Here is a 20,718-nt window from a genome sequence, read left to right as displayed (position 1 = left end):
ATAAAGAACCCCAGTATTTTGAGAAACAGTAAATGAATATCTGGTGATGTATTAAATGCCTCCTTCAAATGCTACATATTGAGCAGTGGTGAGACTCATGTTCTGATGTGCAGTATTCAAGTGCATGTTTCACTGTAGGAGTGGTTAATTTGGTAGCTGCTAATGTCTTGCATAATGAGCTGTGTTTGAGATGTTGAGACTTGCTTACCATAAAGTTCATACTCGTGTCTGTTAGGAAAAGATGCAACTTAGTATTGCTAAATGTAATATTAAAACCTGTTTTTATTGCCCATGGAAATTCCTACTTTTTTTTTTTTTTTTTTTTTTTTTTTTGCTTCTCCTGTGCAGCCTCTGGAGACCAGACAGCTCACATCTGGAGATACATAGTACAGTTGCCTACACCTCAGCCAACTGCAGACTGCAATGTAAGCAATCAGCTTGCTACAACTAAACTAATTGCACAGCAATTTCATCAGATACAGGTTTTATGATAAGACTGAATGTTAAATTTTCACATGATTTAAAAATTACGTGATTTCAGGACTGCCAAAGGTGGGATTTTAAGGTTTTAATTTATCAGCTGCATTTCAGCTTTTCTTTGAAAATAGACTCCCTTCATGTTTTCAAAAGCATTTGGTGGAGAACAGAATTTACAGCTTCAAGTAGACAAATGAATATTTTGTTCTAGGTAGTAAATGTGTAAATGAATTGTAAATTAACAGTCAACTTATTTTTTGTAATAATGAAGTTCTTTTTAAATTGGTTAAATTTTTGTAGCATAACTTACTGAGGCACCTGTATTAGCTATAGTTGCTGTGGATCGAAAACTGATGGTAAAGACTTGTGAGTTTGGCATTTATTTGAGTCTTCATTGATTTCTAATTAGCCCTTGCCAGCACACATCACACTGTCTGATTTTGTTGTCCCCAGGCCTTTATTTAGTCAGTATTTACTTTAAAGTATAAACCTGTCAAATGCTTTTTTTACTTAAAAGCACCCTTACTAAATAATTTATAGCATGAGCTTCTCAGTAGGCTAAGTAGGGGCAAGAGTTGGCTGCATAATATGAGATAGATTTCTGAATGGAAAATGTTTGATTCAGTTTATTTGATTTGGCATTTCCATTTTGAAGGAAAATACAAATGTTATCTTTTCCACCCCCAAGTAACATAAAAGAAAGATGTTTTTGTCTTGTGTAAGTGTAAAAGGAGTTCAGAGAATGATGTTTAATGATGAGCAAAAGAATTTATTTTGTATCCGGTTTACATCAGCACTGCATGATCACTGTGTGTTGACCAACAGACAAATATTGCTGTAATGATTTGATTTTTAATGGATAAAAATATGTCTGTAAATTATTGTCTTCCCAAAGATTAACATAGTCAGTGTCTTGTTAGATGCTTCCTACCTGTAAAAATTGAAAGAGAAAAGTCCCTTGATAATGTGCTGCAGTGAAACTCTAGGGTAATGCACTTAGCAGATAGTAAAGGGGACTGATGCTCAGACCTAAAGAGTTTGGAGAAGATTTTAAAATGAAGTAGAAACAGAATTCTTTAGATTGGAAAAAAATCTCTTTAAGATCATCAAGTACAGCTGTTAATCCAACATGTCACAGCCCTCCCCTACATCATGCCCTTGAGGGTGACATCTACACATCTTTTAAATACTTCCAGGGATGTTGATTTCACCACTTCCCTGGCTTGATAATCTTTTTGGTGAAGAAATTTTTCCTAATATCCAGCCTAAACATCCCCTGGTGCAACTTGAGGACACTTCCTCTTGTCCTATCCCTTGTTCCTTGGGAGAAGAGTGATGCCCACCTGGCTGCACCCTCCTTTCAGGGAGTTGTAGAGAGCAATGAGGTCTCCCCTGAGCCTCCTTTTCTCCAGGCTGAACAACTCCAGTTCCCTCAGCTGCACAACATCAGCAAGCTGTTAAAAGGAGTTATTAAAACTGCACTTAACTTACTGGTTATGTTCCTTCAACTAAGTTTGTGATAGTGAGTACTGGAATAGGCTGGGTGCAGCAGAATTGATTTACCCACATTCATGTGAAGGGGATTGGGAAGCATTTACACTGCAAAATGTAACTTAGAGACATTCCTTCCCTTTTAATCTACACCTTTTTTCCCCTTGCATTTTACAGCAAGTGTCTGGAGAAGATGAAGTTGAAATCTCAGATAAAGATGAACCTGATGGAGATGGAGATGGTTCCAGTGACTGCCCCACTGTCAGAGCCCCACTAACCTCCCTGAAAAGCCACCAAGGAGTGGTCATAGCAGCTGACTGGCTTGTTGGGGGGAAGCAAGCTGTGACAGCATCGTGGGACAGGACAGCAAATCTGTATGATGTAGAGACTTCTGAACTTGTCCATTCTCTTACAGGTATTTGTTCATGTGCAAAAAAATTAAATTGGTGGTTTGTTTTTATATGAGGGATTATTTGTAGATACTAAAATATTGAGAAAAGAAAGTTGTTTCTTTGGAGCAGGATGTGAGTGTGTACTATCTGCTGCTTAGTGTTGTAAAAGTTTTTAAAATTGCAGTCTTTTAAATCGTCTGAGCATGAATTTGTCTTCTTTTAAGCTTATGATTTAACCTATGAAAAAATAGTTGTTTAAATTGAATGTACCCAAGTTTTAGCTCTTGAAAAGGGCTTTTGCTGTGTTCATGGTGTGTTAAGCAGCAATAACCTACACTACTGAATGTGAAATAAGTAGCGTGGTTTTTGCCTTCAAATACATTCCCAAACTTTTACAGCAGTAACAGAATTCAAGTTCAGAATGATCGTTACTCCTTTCTGTTTGGGAAAAAGAGAAGCAACCATCAGCATGTCATTCCAAGTGTATGTGGGAATGAAAAGTCTTATTTTCATTACCTTACATGTTCTCCTGTGTGATTGTAGGGCACGACCAAGAGCTGACGCATTGCTGTACGCATCCCACGCAGCGTCTCGTGGTGACATCGTCCCGTGACACCACCTTCCGCCTGTGGGATTTCAGAGATCCTTCTATCCATTCTGTGAATGTCTTTCAGGGCCACACAGAGTAAGTGACAGCTCCTTCACAGGTTTTCTTCAAGTTTGAAAAGTTGCAAATCTGCCCAGAACTGTTCCTGTGCGCTTTAAGGTGCTGAGTTCATTCCTGTTTCGTGAGACTGATTTTTCACAGAAACCCCCAATTGTCCTCCTTCAAATGTAGCACAGCAGTACATAATTTCCAAAACAGCAGCCAGGGTTCTTGGTGTGCTATTGCTCCTATGGTAAGTCTTGATAAAAATTGATACAATTAAAGGTGAGGTATGAGGTTCCTTTTGGCGTTGGTTATGCTTGCAGTTTGGGGTTATTGCTGCAATGCAGTGGATCAAGCAGATTGCCTTTGTTTGTCTTGATACTCACTGTGAAGTAAAGGTTACTCCTTTGAAACCAGTGGATAAAAAAGGATTAATTTTTACTCTCAAAAGCTTCTAATTTTTACATAAAATAAGAAATAAAAGTGTAGGCACTGACTGCCATGTTCTGTCAAAACAGTGATTCTGATGTAACATTTTTAGTTACCAATTTAGGCTTAATATTGTTATACTGACTACTATTAAACATGGACAAATGTAGTCCTGAGAATCTGTGTTCTGGTGTTTACTTAACTTTCAGGTTTTTGGAGCTCTGATACATGGAAAATGCAGGTGTAACTTGGAAATACTGTACCCAAGGAAGCAAACCTTTTCTTGACTTGTGAATGTGTGAGCTTGGCTGTTTCAGAAAAAAATGTCATCTCCCTTCCTCAGAATAAGAGATGATTGTTAATCCTAGCTCAAAATACAAACCCTAAGTATTTACTCACATATCTGTTTTTATGTTAATTCTGTAATTTACATTATGACTGAGTTTCAGTGCTCTCTTTTAATTTTCTCAGCTCTTGACTAGCCTATATATAACCAAAAACATCTTTAACCCCTTCTGCCCTGGCCTCTGAGCTTGATAAATTGGTGCTTACTATCATCCTGTATATGTGGCCATCTTCTCCTGATTTTGTGGCTTGATTTTGTGGCCTGCATCCTAGAATTGCTTCATCTCATCACCTTTGTATTCTTCTATCACTTTTGCTAGAATGTTGTATAAAGTTGTATTGTTTTGTATCCATTGGTGCTTGCATTTCCCCCCATGCTGATTAACTGCTTTGTTTCAGAGAAATTACCAAGACTGACATTTGTGTTTTCCCATCTATTTGCTGAGACCAAATGATGTTGATCTTGGGTGGTGGTGCATGCTGTAAAAACTGTTAGCTGGAGTTTTGGCTTCTATTGCTGAGACCTGTAAACTAGCAGAGTTTATCTTTTAGGAATGGAATAGACCTTGTGCAACCTCTTCAGTCATTCTATCTTTTAATCATGTTTATGTTTGTGTTTGTCTGCTGTATCAGCTGTCTTTGTTTTGTACTTTGAATGTGTGAGTTTTTAGTATTGACATAGAATTTTTCACCAAATACACCCTAAATTTGACCGTCTCAGAAGTGATTTTACTTTTCAGTGGCCAGGACTTCTGAGGCTCTCATTTGTGGAAGGGGCAATTCTGTCACAGAAGGTGTTTCACTGGTGAATGCAGACAGAGCAGAGATTTGGGGGGGTTGATATTTTTGCAGTTGAGACATACTTGGGGGAATTCTATTTTTGTTCTTTTATTGTACTACCTACTGGCAAAATATTTTTAAATTACTCTCTAATCAATACTGCAACAATCTCTTCACATTAAGCAGCATAGAAGAAACTGTTTTGTGGTTGGTTTTTTTTTTGGCTTTTCTGAATGTCTGTTTGAATAATTTGCCAAGTATTTAATATTTTGATAGGCCCTTGGCATCAGTTCTGTAAATTGGATGTTACAGTTGTTAACACTGATGATTTAAAGCCCTCAACCATAAGTTTTAACACCCTCTGGCTGAATAGTACCTGATGAGTCTGGCGCTCAGAGAGCAGCTATTTTTTCACCAGATCAACTCCTAATGCACTATGCCAATATAATTAGATGCCAGACATCTCAATTATGAGGCCAGCATTCTGTGTTTATTGTGTCTCACATCATCTTGGATTAGCATAAGGGTTTTCCGCTGTGGAAGGTCACTCAGCAGAAGTCCATAACTTTCTGACCATGGTTTCATAAGAGGGGCGGCTACGCATGGAAGTGATATATTTTTATTTGTTGAAGTTTTGTGACTGCATTTAAATTTCTCTGGCACTGTTACTCCTCAGCTTTCCTGAAAAATGAGATAAGGGAAAGAGAATTTCATCCTGTAGCACAAGCATGGTTTGATGAGATGGGGTATGTGTACATCAACTTTTTAATTCAAATTAGGAGGGCACTTTTCAATGCAACTCTCCCAGCTATCCCTACACACTGTGCTTTGGGTTGTGCTGTAGAGCTGTCTCAGAACATGTGAGACGCTTTCTTTTAGAATGAAACTAAGTTGTAAGATTTTCTCCAGAGGTGTTTGTATTATGTTCCAGCTGAAAACAAGTATTCAGCTAGTTTAATCAGGGCCACTCGGAAGTGAAAAGCTGCAAATTGGAAAAATTGCAGATGTGGGATCTCCAGTAACAAGTGTTTTGCTCCGGAGAGCTGCTTTTGCTGGTGTGCATTACAGGTTAAGGTGGGTCAGCCCTTGTGATCTCAGGTGTGCAGCACGTACATGTGGGCAGAGATTCCCCCAAAACCTCATTCCCGCCATTCCAGCCATCCCTCCCTCCCGGCGCTGCAGCCGCTCACCAGCAGGTGGCAGCACGGCGCCGCGGCCCGGCCGAGCAGCGGGGCGCTCCCCGCCGCCTTTAATTGGGCTAATGAGCGGCGCTCGGCTGGAATGTCGTGTGAAAACTACAACTCAGGCTGATGTGCTGAGCGACCAAAGAATCCCCTTACAGACAGAATATATAAAGCTTTTATAGTGTTAATTGATGTCAAAAAATGAGGAGTTGCGGTCCTGTGTGTCAAAGTGACGGTATGTCATCGTCTGTGAGAGATTATTTGTATCTTAAGTGGACTAAGAAATCACCTTTCATTTTAGTGTCCTGAAAATAGCTTTATTAAAAGCAAAATGTTTCTTATCATCTGGTACTAAGACAGTTTAAGAAAATAAATTCTCTTCAGTAAGGCCAGAAGGAATCATTGTGATCAGCCTGTCTGTCTTGAGCTGCTTGCATTTATAACTTTTCAATTAAGAGGTAATTTTAGAATTACCAGCTGTATGTTAGGTTGTTCCAGTGGTAAAGATTTCAGCTTATTTCTAGGCAAATTCTATAAGTCGCTTGTTTAACTTCCCTGTTAAACTTTTTGTGCCTCCTTAGCCTGCCTAGCTTCAGATTTATCTTTTGGCTTTTTTTATCTTCAAGAGTTTTGTTTCTTATGTTAATTATACAAGTTTCCTATATTTTCTTCTTGTATTTTCTGTTCTTATTTACAAGTTACTTATTTTGCCTCAAAGTGTTTTTCTAAGGATATTTTGATATTTATAGGCTAAGTATATCACACTTATAGTAGTTTTGCCCTTCAAGGCTGCATTCAGCTGGGGTCCTTTTTGAAGTTGTATCATTCAATGGAAGTTTCCAGTTCTGTAAACATTGCTTGTTGTTTTTAAAAGCTTTAAAAAAAAAAAAAAAAAAAAAAAGCAGGGCTTCCAAGTCTGTACTTGCAAATACCATCCTTCAAAGAATACTTCAGAAGCAGCTTTGGGTTGCTATCCTTAAGTGAATATCCTTTGTTAATGCTTTTTGGTTGTTCAGTATATAGTTATGCACCACTTTGCCATGGTAATTGAATGCATTTTCAGCTTTAAAAACCTCCATAAATTTGAGTGGGTACTTTTGTCCTAGCCCAGATAAATTAAAAAGTTTGTTTACTACTTTTCAAACTTACTGATGCTTGTGGCTAAATTGGGCCAGTGCATCAAGCATGGATGTGTGTTAGCTGTGGAATCTGTATGTGTGTTACTTTCTGGGAAAAGTCAGGAAAAAAAATTGCTGGTCATGGATCTTACGTTATTTCCTACAAAAGCTTATAGCTCTTATGGACTGCAGCATATTCCATCTCCTTTCACTCTGCTTGTGTGGCTCTAAGAGACCAGAAGGGAAAGTTCCTGTTCATTTGCTGCCTGTATGTCTCTGAGTGTGCCAGCTGAATGGTGAGTTGTGCTTCATCCTGAGGACTTTAAAATTAGAGAATTGCAAATATGTCTTATTTCAACTTCATGTTTTCCAACTCCTATGCTTGCTGAAGAATCTGCATTAAAAAATGCAAAAATTACTAAGCAGCTGCTGATTAGGATGCTGGGCTGAATTCTGGCATTTAGTGAATTGAGAGTTAATGTCAAAATGACATTCTGTTTCAAGAGATTAGTAATTGCTTTAGTTTTTGTGGGCACTTGGTTTGCCAAGGTCATCTGGCTTTCTCAGATTCTTGGGTCTGCAAGATTTAATTCTCATATCTTATTTGTGTCTGTTTTGAATATATTGTTCTTGAAAGAGCAAGTCATGGCAGGGGGAGAAGTGCCTTTTCTCCAGGATGTCAGTAGACATCCCTGTTGGAAGAAGTCTTATTCTAGATATGCCCAATATTACAAGGTCACTGCTATGTGTTCTTACTCAACCATGCTTTATTGGTGAAGTTAAAGCGTATGTAGATGTAGTCTTAAAAATGCAGGCTTTGCACCTTTGACTAAATCTGTGCTTGAGCTTTTAGTTAAAACCTTTTGTGCCAAACAGAATGTAACCACTTGGATGCTATCAGTGGTGTTTGATCAGTCTAACACATCTATCAGTTGTCTCAGTTCTTTTCAAGATAGTCCTGTTCTTGCTTCAGTTATTAATGACTTTAGTGATGCTTTGTCTACCATTTTTCTGTTGTTTCTCATCAAAGAATGCCTTAGGCATTCCCCATGTGTGGATATCTCAATCTAGCTGCTGTAAAAAATGCAAAATTTTTGTGATGAAACATTCAGTTTTCTTCCCAAGCCTCACCGATTAAGTAGATGGTTCTGATATTGCTATTAATATTCCTACCATGTTTTGTCTGCTGAGGGACATTTTCCTCTTGCATTTCATTGAAAAAAGACTCCAAATATTTCCCACACTGTTCTGATCCTACATTTGCATTTTGAATATTCTTTAAATGAAGATTATGGCCTGGGCTCAAAGCTCTAAGGTTAGCTTTTTTGAAATGCTTCTAGTGCTTCTGGACATTTTTTAAAACCTTTTGGTTTACATTTACTACATAGATGTAACAGAGCATGATAAGAATTCAGTGGTTTTCTTAGGCTTATTAGGGGCCTTAATAACTGATAGCTCAGGGATCCAGCTTTGAATGTGCCTCACTTCCCTTGCTGAGTGCTTCTTCATAGATCTGTTTCAGGACAGACCAGGGCCTGCACGTTTTACGTGCCTTCAGCCCATCCAAGTTACCACTTCTTGCTCTCTTGCACAGCTTGAATTCCCAGTTTTCTTTTCTAACAGTGCCAACCTGATACTAGCATAGAGTTATCAAGGTGCCATCTCTACAGCTCCCTGAAAGGAGGTTGTAGCCAGGTCAGTCTCTTCTCCCAGGCAGCCAGTGACAGGACAAGAGGAAATGGTCTCAAGCTGCTAGGGGATGTTTAGGTTGGACATTAGGAAGAATTTCTTCACAGAAAAGGTGATTAGACATTGGAATGGGCTGTCCAGGGAGGTGGTGGAGTCGTGGTCCCTGGAGGTGTTTATGGAAAGACTTGACATGGCACTCAGTGTCATGGTCTGGTTGACACTGCTGTTTGATCGTAGGGTGGACTCGATGACCTCAGAGGTCTTTTGCAACCTAAATGATTCTGTGCTTGTGTAATTCCTTCATGGCTGGTTCTTACAGTTTCTTAAGTTGCAGAAAAAAGCTCTGCTGATTTTTGGATCTGAATCCACAGAAAGACTTTGAGAATGATGTGGAATGATGTGTGTAGCTCCTGCTGGAATCGAGTGCTTTTAGCATTTCTGAAACCTGAACGCACTCAAATGTGGAGGCTCTGGTGGGTTCCTTTCCTGGGCCTCGGGTGGCCAGTGCCATCTCCTGTTGAGATGGGCAGTGGGGTTGTCCACATCTGGAAGTTTTAAGCACAGTTCCTGGCTTCCCCTCAGGCTGCAGACTGCTTGATGTGGGGATATGCTTTGTTCCCCTAAAACAAAGGAAACTTGTGCATAAAATGTGTTATCAAATTGAGCTTCCTTTAGGTTTTGTTTCTCAGTTTTACTACTTAAAATGAGAAGCATATTTGAGGCCTCAAATTTTGCTGCTTGCATACAACTGTAGGTAATTGTATGTATTCAAGTTACCTTGAATAAATTCATCTGAAGGCTCTGGTTTAGTCCATTTTCATCCCACACACAGATTTATGCATGTAGATGCCTGTTCAAGGCTATGAAAATGTGTTGTCTCCCAGTTAGATGGTAAATCCCAGTTTAGGTTGCAAATCAAAACGGAAAGAGCAGTGTTAACTTCTTTTTTGGTGGATTGCCAGTGAGAGATCTGCATCAGCATTTCATGGTCCAACATTTTCCATGTTTTTTCTTTCCCCCCTTCCCCTATGTGTGAAATTTCAGCAGATTGTTATGCAAAGCAGTTTTGTGTCTCAGTGTGACTGGGGAGACAGCTGTTCAGCCTAATGAGGAGTGCGAGCACCACAGCGTTTCTGGTGATTGAGACCCACGGAGGGAGCAGGATGGTGCAGGCCAGGCAGCGGTGTGTGCTGAGGAAGTGCCACGCTGTCAGCTGCACGTACACGCTCGGCTGCTCCCCATGACAAGATAAATGAGTTTTGCTGGGGTTTGGCGGAGGCTGAAGCTTTTTTGGAGAATAGTTGTAGCACACCAAACTCCCTGTGGGATCCACAGTTTGAAGTGTCATAAGACTGCTTCCTCTTTGCTTGTTTCTTTCTTTTTTTTCTTTAATGTTCTACAATACCTGTCATCTTTTTGAGTTATTAAAACTCTAATGTCTTCTAGCATTCAATTAACATGAGGGCTGATAATCTTTTGTTGACACTTTTTATTAATTTAGCCAAGGGGATGTTAACCAGAATTTTATCTGGGTTAGAACAAACTGAAAACTAACACAAACAAAAATTAATTTAAGCCACATGAAAATAGAAGGAAAAGGCTTTTATTTTTGTGATATGGATGGGGGCAATGCTTTTGAAAAGTTATTTGTTTATTGGCTGATTCTGTTAAGTTCTTTCTTCCAACAGACTTTTTGTCCCTCTCTTCCTTGTCACCATTCCAGTTGGGCTGGTTTAATTTATAAGTAGGAAGTGATCTTTCTTCTTCTATTTTGTTTTAATTAAAAAAAAAAAACCAAATAAACACAAAACCAAGGAAAAAGTTGCTGAGATGCATCTGTCATATTGTCATATTGAGATGCCCCAGTTGGAGTATCAGAGGAGACAAAATGTAATTTGTATTGCATGAGATTTATGAGTGCAGCACTTGCTCATGTTTTAGGTCTGTAGTGTTGGACATGCTTTTGAATTTAGATGCATTTTTTAAAATATCAACTTGTTATGTTCCACTTTAAAGTAAAAAAAACCAAAAAAACCCCCAAAAAACCCCCAAACACTTTGTCTTTATTCAGATGAATAAAGTGTTAATAACCCTCCCTAGAGTTGTCAGGTTTGTGAGAATGATACTGTTTTGGCCTTTTTAGATTTATTAAGTTACTTAAAACTTCAAGCCTTGCAATTCTATTTTGAAAATGAGATGCCTATGAGAGCTGAACTGAGTGTTTCCCTTAGAAGAGTCATGCTTCATTTTTGTAAAAGCACAGGGAATGTTATGCAGACATCCATATACTATTACCCTGGAACTGGGACCAAAATTCTTGGTCATAAACACTGGGTTCAGTAAGAAGTGTTTTTATATTTAGCTATTAAATTCAAAGCTCCTTATGTAAAAGATTGTTTTCATAGTCCTATGTGCTTGCAGATAGTGCATCCCAGCCTGCAGGGCCTTGCAGGGCTGAGCTGAGGGTGAATGGAGGGCTAAGAGCACTAAGCACCTTTAAAGTTGTCACTAAAAACACACCGGCAGCTTTCCTTTTGCCTTTCTATCTCGTGTGCTATTTCCAGAGAACTACAGAAGAATTTAAATGCATTTTTATTTTACATACTTTTGCTTGGTGTACCCAGTAATATCTGAACAGTTAAGCTGAAAGAGTAAGTTAAGCTGGAAAGGATTTTGTTATCTTTTGAGAGTCTTTGGAGGAGCAGGAAGGATTGAGCTAACCTGGGGTTGGCATTCTGTTTTCCTGGCAATAGTTTTGAATGTTTTCATTTAAAAAATGATAAATCTAAGGATTAGAGAACCTTATGTGGTCAAAGAAACTTAACCATGTTTGAAAGTGATAAATGATAAAGCAAAACCAATATGAGATCAAAGAAGCTGGAAAGCTCTTTAAAGTTTTGGAAAAAAGCACCCAAAAGTGGAGGGTTATTTTGAGACAGTTTCACAATGTATTCCAGCTGTAATTGGAATAAAATGTATGATGGGAAAACAGATCAGATTTGTTTGCTGGCAGCAGAATACTAAAGAACAGTATTTCATTCACCTGGAGATTTTCTGTGACTTGAATTCTTTATGTTGTTGTGTGCTAGGAAGTCTCCCAGTGTGTGTGGAAATTATGGAGATTGAATAGAGAATTTTAAACTTGTAAACTTTGCTTCAAATATATTGCAGCAGTATAGAGATTAGTAAAAGCCTGAATTTTTTTTTCTGATCTTCTGTGTGTGGAGAACTAGTGAGAAGTGCAGATGGTGGTAAATTCAAAGGAGTTTGGGCTGGTAGGAGACAAGTTTGGTGGTAAGAACATGCCAGCTGTATTGTGCATAAGTGAGTTTTCTTCCCAAATAAGAAGGTGCCTGATGAAAGAGACTCAGCAGTTGTGGCCTTCATGTATGTTTTAACTTTTTGACTTTTTGTTCATAAAGTCCAGAAGATTATTCGAAGACCTCTTGGTTCTTTCTGTAATCATCTCCCTGGTGGCTTAGCTGCACTCTAATAATGTGTTAGGAAACTTGGTATCATGAAAAAAGTGGGCCTTCATCCTAATTAAAACTTAATTTGGTGTCAATTTAAATTAAGAGGCTTGCATAAACTGGTCCATTGTGACCTGGCTTGTGCTAATCTTAATCAGCAGCTTGGATAGGACATGAATTCAAATTTCTGCAGAACAACTAAAGTGACAGTAGCAACTGACAACTTAAATTAAAATTACTAAGTTCTAAGAAATTGATGTGCATGACCCAAGTTACAAGATAGGTCATTAAATCAAATCTGTAGAAACAGAATTGAGAAGCCTTCCCTAAAAATGCTTTGTTAGTACATTGTGTGGGCAGAAAATAACTGGTTTTGTGTTGGGAATTCACACAATTACAATGAAAATTGTAGTACAAAAGCTTTTAATTGGTTAATATGAAATAAAGGTAAAGTATTTAAAAATAATTGTAGAATCATCATGAAAATTGTTTCTTTGAGCCCAATATATTGATGACATATTGTTATCTGAAGTTGTGAAATACAAAGATAATAAAATTCTAAAATAAAAATATTTTTAAAATAGCTTCTGGAAGTAATATGTTGGACTTTCAATTGCTAGAAATATTCCCATGAGTCTTTCTCTGGCTTCCCTTGTGCATTTCTAGGCATGCTAGGTAAAATTTGAAGAACTGTATATGCTTGTGCTTCTTACTGCTTCTTGCCATTTTTTTATCTGACTCTCAGACTTTAGCTGCTTGTAAAACAGGACTAGAAACCACAATTAGAGATTGTTAATTGCTGTAGCTATTGATAGTGGAGACTCTGTGTGTGGATTACAGCATGTTCATGTGTGTGTACAGAAGAGCTTTAGCTACATCTCAGGTGTTTGGGACCTCCTCAGTATCTGCAGTGAATGAAAATGTCTGGGACAGCTCTACAGAAATCTTTGGATGGAATGAAAAGCTTGGTTACTGATCTCAAATCACTTAAGACTTGTACTCTGTGCTGCTAATTCAGTTGGGGTTGTGGGATAAACCTGCTGGACATTAGTGCAGAACTTCAAAAGTGAATTCAGGTTTGAAGGCTGGGCCTGTTTAGCTCCTGTCAGAATCGGTGGCGTATGAAAGATGCCTCCAGAGAGTCTCTACTGTTGGGCTGCTTCTCTTGGCACTTGGGCCACTCAAGCCCTGTTCGCCTTAAGTGTCGTAGCTTCTTGTAAGAATATTTTTTAATTCAAAAGTAACTGCTTGAAATTTAAAAATTTCGGATTACTCTGCTTAAAAAAAAAGGCGAGCTACATGTGCTAAAGGAAGCACAGAAGCAGGAAATAAAACTTTAAATCAGATGCTAGTTTAATAAAGAAATTTAGAGTTTGACATCTTTGTCTTTACTCCTGGTTGTTTAGCACTGTGACATCTGCAGTTTTCACTGTGGGAGACAACGTTGTTTCTGGTAGTGATGACCGTACAGTAAAAGTCTGGGATTTGAAAAACATGAGGAGTCCTATAGCAACGATCCGCACAGATTCTGCAGTCAACAGGTGAGCAGATCTCTGCGTTACTGCTTTGCTTAATTCGTGTTTTCTTAATTAATTCTTAATTTCTTTCATATGTGGGAATGGTTTGAAGCTGTGCCACAGAGATTTAGCCTGGACATTTCATTCCTGAGAGGGTGGTCAAATCCTGGAACAGGTTTCCTAGAGAGGTGGTTGATGCACCAAGCCTTCCAGTATCTAAGAAGTACTTGGACAATACCCTTAATAACATGTTTTAAGCTTTGGTCAGGCCTGAACTGGTCTGGTAGTTGGACTGGATGGTTGTTGCAAGTACCTTTCAACTGAAATAGTCTATTCTGTTAATTCACTGAATATACATTTATTTTTTGTCCCTGAAATTAAACTTCAGTAAGAATTTGAAAAAGGTCTGAAATGGTTTTATAAAGTGCAGGTGTGATCAACATTTATTTTTAGTAAGTACTTCGCTTTCAAGAAATCTTCTATAAGAAAATGCATATGTTAAGGCTATTTGAGGATCTAGTACAATACAAAATACCTTAATGGTTCAATATTTTTTTCATCTTCCATTTGTGAATTGTAGCCAGGAAAAATTCAGCTGCATCCCTTCCCGTGAGCTTAAATTAGTGCTGTCAGTTTCTATTTGCCAGGCTGGTTGTTTGCTGCCCAGCCTCCTTTTGTCCCTTCTCTGCAGGATTAACGTGTGCGTTGGCCAGAGGATCATCGCCCTTCCCCACGACAACCGGCAGGTTCGGCTCTTCGACATGTCGGGGGTGCGGCTGGCACGGCTCCCTCGCAGCAACAGACAGGTACCTGCAGGGCTGCACCTTCAGAGTGCCTGTCCTTCCTCAGGCAAGGTTAAATGGCATTTGGTCTGCCTGGCTTAAAGCTGAGCAAATGCTGAACGGCACTGGTCTGAAAAAATACGCTGTTAGTTATTAAAAATAGCCGACGTGCCAATGTGAAACTTTTTAAACGTTTTTGTTGGAGCTGGAAATGGTGTTTCAAGTGAATTTCATCATGATGTTTCCACTTACTGAAGTGAAACACGTCTGCCTTCTCTGTGAAATGGAAAAAGTGTGTAAGAGCACTTCTGATGCTCTTACACACTTTTATGTGTCTCCATGTGAATTGTGCCAGAAGAATGGCTCACGATGAGGTTTAATGGTGATTTTCTCATGGTGATTTTTTTTAAATTATACATTGTCTAGCTGGTTTATATATTCCAAGCTGGATGGGGCTCTGAGAGACCAGGTGTACTGGAAAGTGTCCCTGCCCATGGCAGGAAGATTGGAACCAGATGATCTTTAAGGTCCCTTCCAACCCAAACCATTCTGGTGATTCTATGACACAGAAACATAGAGGGAAAAAGTGAGGGTCAGTTTTTGAGTTCACCTTGTATGACTTGGTGATAAATTCAAATTTTTTTATTTTATGCTTATTCACATATATTCTAGATACATCCTAGCATGTAATAAACCATCCTTGCTAGAGCCATCAGGTTTTGTGCATTTATGGCACTATTTGGCATGGCAAGCATCACTAATGGAGCAAATCAGACTAAGTGAAATTAATTGGATTATGTCACATAAATAGGCCTTTTTAAGGGTTGATTCAGCAGTTCCTGACAGAAGTTAGGAAGGGGTTCTAAGACTTACTTAATCTCTTTTAGATTTTTTCCTAATTTAGGTGGGTTTTTTAATTTATTGTAGTCTTGAGGTTTTTTTTTTGTGTACGTGTGCATGTCTTCCTTTTTTCCTTAGTAATTCCATTCAAGCTGACACTACTGAAATCATTACTTTATTTCTTTCTTTTTTAATCTGAATGTTGGTCAGAACCTATTTTGGATATTTTTGTTGGTATTGAACTATTTTGTCAGTATGACATTCTTCCTGCTACAGTATTATCGCTCCTGAATTATGAATGATATGGACACTTAGTCTTGCAAGCTTGTTACAAAGTAGTTGCTAGCAAGTAGTTCCTTATTTTAGGACTGCTTTTATAAATAAATTGCTAAAATCAAAATTTGATTCACTTTTATAAAGAAAATATAACTAGATAGCAAACAGACCTTGGGAACTCAAAAAATTTTGATGCACCTTTTTGTATGCATCTGTTCTTGTGGATGCAGTGCTGGTGCTGAGGAGTCACATCATTATGTAGACTTAGCTTGCAGATGCAGGTAACAATGACCTTTAGGATTCCCAAGGGCTGTTTGCAAGGAGTAGGCTGAGGGTTGGCAGGGTTGCAGTGTGGGTTGCAGTGAGCCCAGCATTCCCAGTCCGTGTCAGTAACGGTGCTGTCTCCCGCCGGCGGCAGGGCCACAGGAGGATGGTTTGCTGCTGTGCCTGGTGTGAGGACCACGCCATCTGCAACCTCTTCACGTGTGGGTTTGATCGTCAGGCCATCGGCTGGAACATCAACATCCCTGCTTTGCTACAGGAGAAGTGAAGTGTTGAGAGTTTCTGCAGAGTTTGTGTCGCCGTGGACTTCTACACCTGGGCAGACTGTTCTGAGCACTGGTCTGCTGTCGCTGTAAAAGCTCTTCCGTGAGGGGAGACTTGAGCAAGTGTTGTTCTTGTTACCACGTTGTGCACAGTTTGCATGGGTTGTACAGAAAAATGTGATTTTTTAAAAATTGGTTTGTCTTGTGTATGAAATTTTATATTTTGGCATCCACTGGTCAATATGTTCACTGTTGTGTAGAGCACATAAATGTTCATAAGTTATTTAGCATTTAATAGTTACACAGTAGGGCATTACATTTGTGACATAAATGTGAAACTTATGTAATTACTGTAGAGAGTGTATACAGTCTGTTATGTTTTTCCATGACTCTACATATCTGCCTTGTGTTAAAAGGAATCTGCAGGGCTAAAACTTTGAAATGAAGTGTGAATTTCACTAGTTGTATGATTGTAAACATTTTCCTGTTTGCATCTGATTTGAATACTTTTTTTAGTGCTGCCATATAGCGCAACTTCAACTCCATTTTTACTCCAGTTACTAGAGAAATAGTAGATTTGAGAAGGTAAAGGCAAGCAACTTGTAGTGAGTATAGACTGCCAGGTTTATTTGTAATCTTTTTTGTACTTTTTATTTTGAAAAAAGAAAAAAAGAAAAAGATTCATTCTGCCCTTCTTATATAAAGTGATTCTGAAACTTTTCACATTTCATATTAGCAAAAATCCAGAATATTACAATTCTAATCACTGAAATCTAGTCAAGCAAATTCTGAAGCACTTTAGTTTATAGCTATTGTTATAAACCATTTATGAAAGTTTGACTTTACCAGTGAATGTGAGCTAACCTTTGTAAGAAGGATTAATTCCTTTTGGTGATCTGCCCAGAAAGGAAATAATTTATTTGGGGGTTGATAATTTTGTTTATGTACCTACAGTGAGCATACTTTTAATTGTGTTCACTTCCCATACTTTTATTTTGAGCCAGCAATACAAAGTAAATGAGTACTACCTCAAAAATGAATGTTGGTCAAGATGCATGGAATCTCTCTGTAGCCTAGAAAAAAGCACCTTTGGTCTCTGGCTGAAGTATTATCTCTGACAGGAGAGGAAAGACAATCATACTACATGTGATCCTTAAGGTAGTTAACATATAAAGCTAGTGGAGCAATACACTAAGTCAGCATCATATGTCACCCAGCCATGACAGGGGCACTGCAGCCTCTGTCTTGTTCCAAAAGGGGGTAGTTAGCATAGCTCTCCCTTCTTTCTCCCAAATGATCTTACTCTGGTTTTGCTCCTCACTGTGTTTAGCTGTTTTTGCAGTGGGGTGTTACTCTGCAGCTGCTGCTGTCAGTAAATGCAGGTGGCAGCTGGTGACTTGGAAAGAATGGAAGGGCTGCTTCAGACAGACACTTGGTTTCTGGCTGAAGGGAGGTGCTGCCCCTGACTGACATATCACAGCGTAAGATGAAGGGTGGGGGTAAGGAAGGGTGCTGTCTGACAGTGGAATCTTGGGTTCATGGTGAGTTGGCAGATGTATTAGGAGCTTTTTATCTCATCATCATGATTCTGTGCAACTACAGCTGTGCTCATGTCCTCTGCATCACTGTTTATAATGACATTAAGATGTGTGTTAGCTGGTCCTCCTGTTAACTAACATTTGTGTGGCATGGGAGTACAGTGGGATGGCATGGGATAATGAATGCATCAGTGAGGAATGGAAGGAAAATGGGGGTCCTAAACATTGTTTTGGACTGTAACATTGAGGAAATGCAAAATATTTAATGGAGAGTATATGTAGTGTCTTTGTAGTACATGTCATCAGAGTGGTTTGATCCCTTGTTTTTTTCTGTTGTGGGGTTTGGGATTTTTTCTTGAGATACAAGATGGACAACTGTGCTGAAGTAACCTTAAATACTAAAACTAGTGAGGTTGCAGAAAGCAGCTGCAGAGTTTTAAGTCTTCTGGTGGTAAGAGTTAAATGATGGTGACAATGTTTATTTTCACTTTATTTTTTTTTCTCCTGGGTTTTTTGCTCTGGGTTAAAACCATTTGATGTTGGGTTACAGGTTTTATTCCTTAAGAAAACGAGACTCACTTTCTTTTAGTTGGTAACATAGAGAACTTTACAAAGGTTTATGCTGTTTTTAAAAAAAGAGAAAAGTGTCTGGCCAGTACAAACAGTTTCTCCAGCATGGCCTGCATGTAGGATCTGGACAATGGCTCTCCTTTATTTCCTGAGGCAGAGGAGGGGGTCACTGGTTTTGGTCCTGCTAAACTAAAGTGTCTAAGCTTCTCTCATACATATGTAGTACAGAACCACTGGACTCTATGCAGTTTAATCATCATTGCTGCAAACTTTTTATATCACCAGAGGGACCATCCTCTGGCACCAGAATGGGTGATTACATGGTTTCATTTTGAAAAGAATCAACCAAACAAGGTGCTAGAGCCACGTTCTTATGAGCAGGCTAATACTTAAATCAGCTGAACACTGAACTATCACTTAGTTTAGTTTTCTATACTGTAGTGAAGGGTAAGCCAAACTGCCATTCCCCTTGAAGCTAAACATATGAGCAGGGGTAGTGAATATACTACATTGACTAAATATGTGGAAAACATTTCATGGCTCTAAATGTTCTAAAGAGTGTTTTTTCAGCACTGAACAATGTCCAGCATTTCATTAAATGGAGCAGAGTTGCAGTTACAGTTTCAGTATTGTGCAGAATTTCACAGAAAACTCATCACTGGGCAAAACCAAGCTTCTGTGTCTTTCAAGCAATGCACATCAATTTTCACAAAGTTTGTGTGTACTTTACAATCAGAAAGATCTGGAATGAAACATCTTATTTGTTGCCTAAATCTGTGAAAACTACCTTTTGGGGAAAAGAATTTATAAGTTATGTGGAACCACTTTTTATTATTCTGCTAATTTGTTTTTAGATGTAAAATGTTTTTCTTCATTACAATTCAAAATGCATTAAAACATTCAACAATTTTTTTTTGCAATTTGCTGTTTTTCTGTGTTGCATTAAGGTTACTGTTGATGTTAATATTTCATTTTTTTGTAGTCCAAGGATCTACCTATTCACTTTCCACTCTTTTCTACTAAAAAAGTTTGTTTGTTTCTGAGGCATTGATGAGCACAGTTTGGAAGAGAATATTACAGTAGGTCTTCTGTAGCACTAATGGTCACACTGCCAGTAAAGTATCTAGACTCAAAGGGTGTTCAGGACTGCATTTGTATTGTCTTCTCCCATTCTGTATGGAAAAAAATTATAATTGCATCTTGTTATGCAGAATATGCAGGAGTTTCCATGGCTTTTCACCCCACTTTACAAACTGATATTTTAAAATGAAATCTAAACTTTTTTTTAATATATATTTAGAATACAGCAAAGTATTGCAAAACTACTCTGATGAGGAGAACCCACACTCAGTTTTTCTGTAGGTTAAAGGTTGGTTTCTTGTGGTACCCATGTTCAAATGAAAGCTGTGTAGTGTTGGAGTAAAACCCAAAGCACTTGGTGTTGCAGAAAGCCTTGGGTTTCAGAAGCCAGGGCAGAGTCTTGGCTGGTACCTGAGTGCACCTGATTCTCCTTTAATGTGCTTTAGGATCCCTCATTGCCTCATTTGGGATCAATCAGAGTTGCTGGTGATATGGACCAAAAATAAGAGACTGGAGTTCCAAGGTAGCAGAACTGACATAAGGGCTGGGTTGATGCAGAATGCCAAACCCTGGGCTTTAGTTGATTTTAGCTGAGGGCTTCCAAATCTGACTTAAACTTAGTATTTCTAGTATTATTTTAAACCCCTTAGTAAATATCATGTACAACTAGTGGTTTCAGGAGTCTGTCTGTGTTTAAACCTGAAGATGAGCTGCAGGAGAACCACTCTGTCATGCACCATAGTTTGCTCTTTAGACCAGCATAGAAATTTTATTTAATGCTCTGTTGAGACCTGAGTCTGTCACTGAAAAATTACTCAGCCTGGTGATATTTTATTTTTAAGGAGTGTTGTTACCTTTTCTAATTCCCACAGGTCAGAGTTTTCTGAACATAAGTAATTTGCAGGAGCTTATGGAGGAAATCCTGTTTAATTCAGACTGTAAGTCCTGGTCAAAACATACCATTAACTGGGAGAGGTGTGTTATACTGGAGCAGTGTGGGATTTTGTAGATGTGCTGCTTGTCAATGTCCTCCAAGTGGGAATATTCAGTACTGCCACAAGGGGCTGTTTCTCAGAGGTGTAGGGCTGAGGCTGGTGAGCATTTGCAGCTTTGAACCCCTGTTCCTGAATTAGCAGCTTGGATGTCTGGTACAGGTTTGGGGAGTTTCTGGCATGGTTCAGCATTCCATGTAGAAGGTGGAATTCATGCATTCAGACTTACTGTAGGAAAATGGAAATGATGCAAAGTGTCAGTGGTGGCATGTACAATAGAAGAATGTTAATGTAGAAAAAATCCCAAAGTTCTGCCTCTGCCTTGAATTGTTTGAAAATGGAAGCTTCAGCCTGGCTGGTGACTGCTGTGCAGTGGAATGGCACCACCCCACTGCATGTTAATTGTGTTGCTTGACTCTGCTTGAAGCTTCACTTCCATTTGTTAGAAACTGTTACAGTTCTGCCTCCTTCCACTGAAACTTGTCATACTTGGCATTTGTTTAAGTTTAACATTCATTTTGTGTCGTTCCTCTCCCACTTGTGTTTGTGGCATT

General features: G+C 38.7%; 1 protein-coding gene across 3 annotated transcripts in view; it reads left to right on the top strand.

Moving 5' to 3' along the window:
- Window positions 1–19,002, top strand: part of WDR37 (WD repeat domain 37) — a 43,354-nt gene extending 24,352 nt beyond the window's left edge. For all 3 annotated transcript variants that reach the window (XM_041408586.1, XM_041408588.1, XM_041408589.1), the window contains 6 exons: window positions 349–425; window positions 2,146–2,383; window positions 2,904–3,045; window positions 13,431–13,565; window positions 14,233–14,347; window positions 15,858–19,002. In XM_041408586.1, the coding sequence (XP_041264520.1) occupies window positions 349–425; window positions 2,146–2,383; window positions 2,904–3,045; window positions 13,431–13,565; window positions 14,233–14,347; window positions 15,858–15,989 (839 nt within the window). In that variant the 3' untranslated portion in view covers window positions 15,990–19,002. The remainder of the gene's footprint in view (window positions 1–348; window positions 426–2,145; window positions 2,384–2,903; window positions 3,046–13,430; window positions 13,566–14,232; window positions 14,348–15,857) is intronic.
- The last annotated feature ends 1,716 nt before the right edge of the window (window positions 19,003–20,718 follow it).

Source organism: Onychostruthus taczanowskii, unplaced genomic scaffold (assembly GCF_017590055.1).
Source record: "Onychostruthus taczanowskii isolate IOZ18803 unplaced genomic scaffold, ASM1759005v1 scaffold3, whole genome shotgun sequence".
NCBI classification, from domain to species: domain Eukaryota; kingdom Metazoa; phylum Chordata; class Aves; order Passeriformes; family Passeridae; genus Onychostruthus; species Onychostruthus taczanowskii.
The sequence above is the reverse complement of the archived record's forward strand: the minus strand, read 5'-3'. Positions and strand labels throughout refer to the sequence as shown.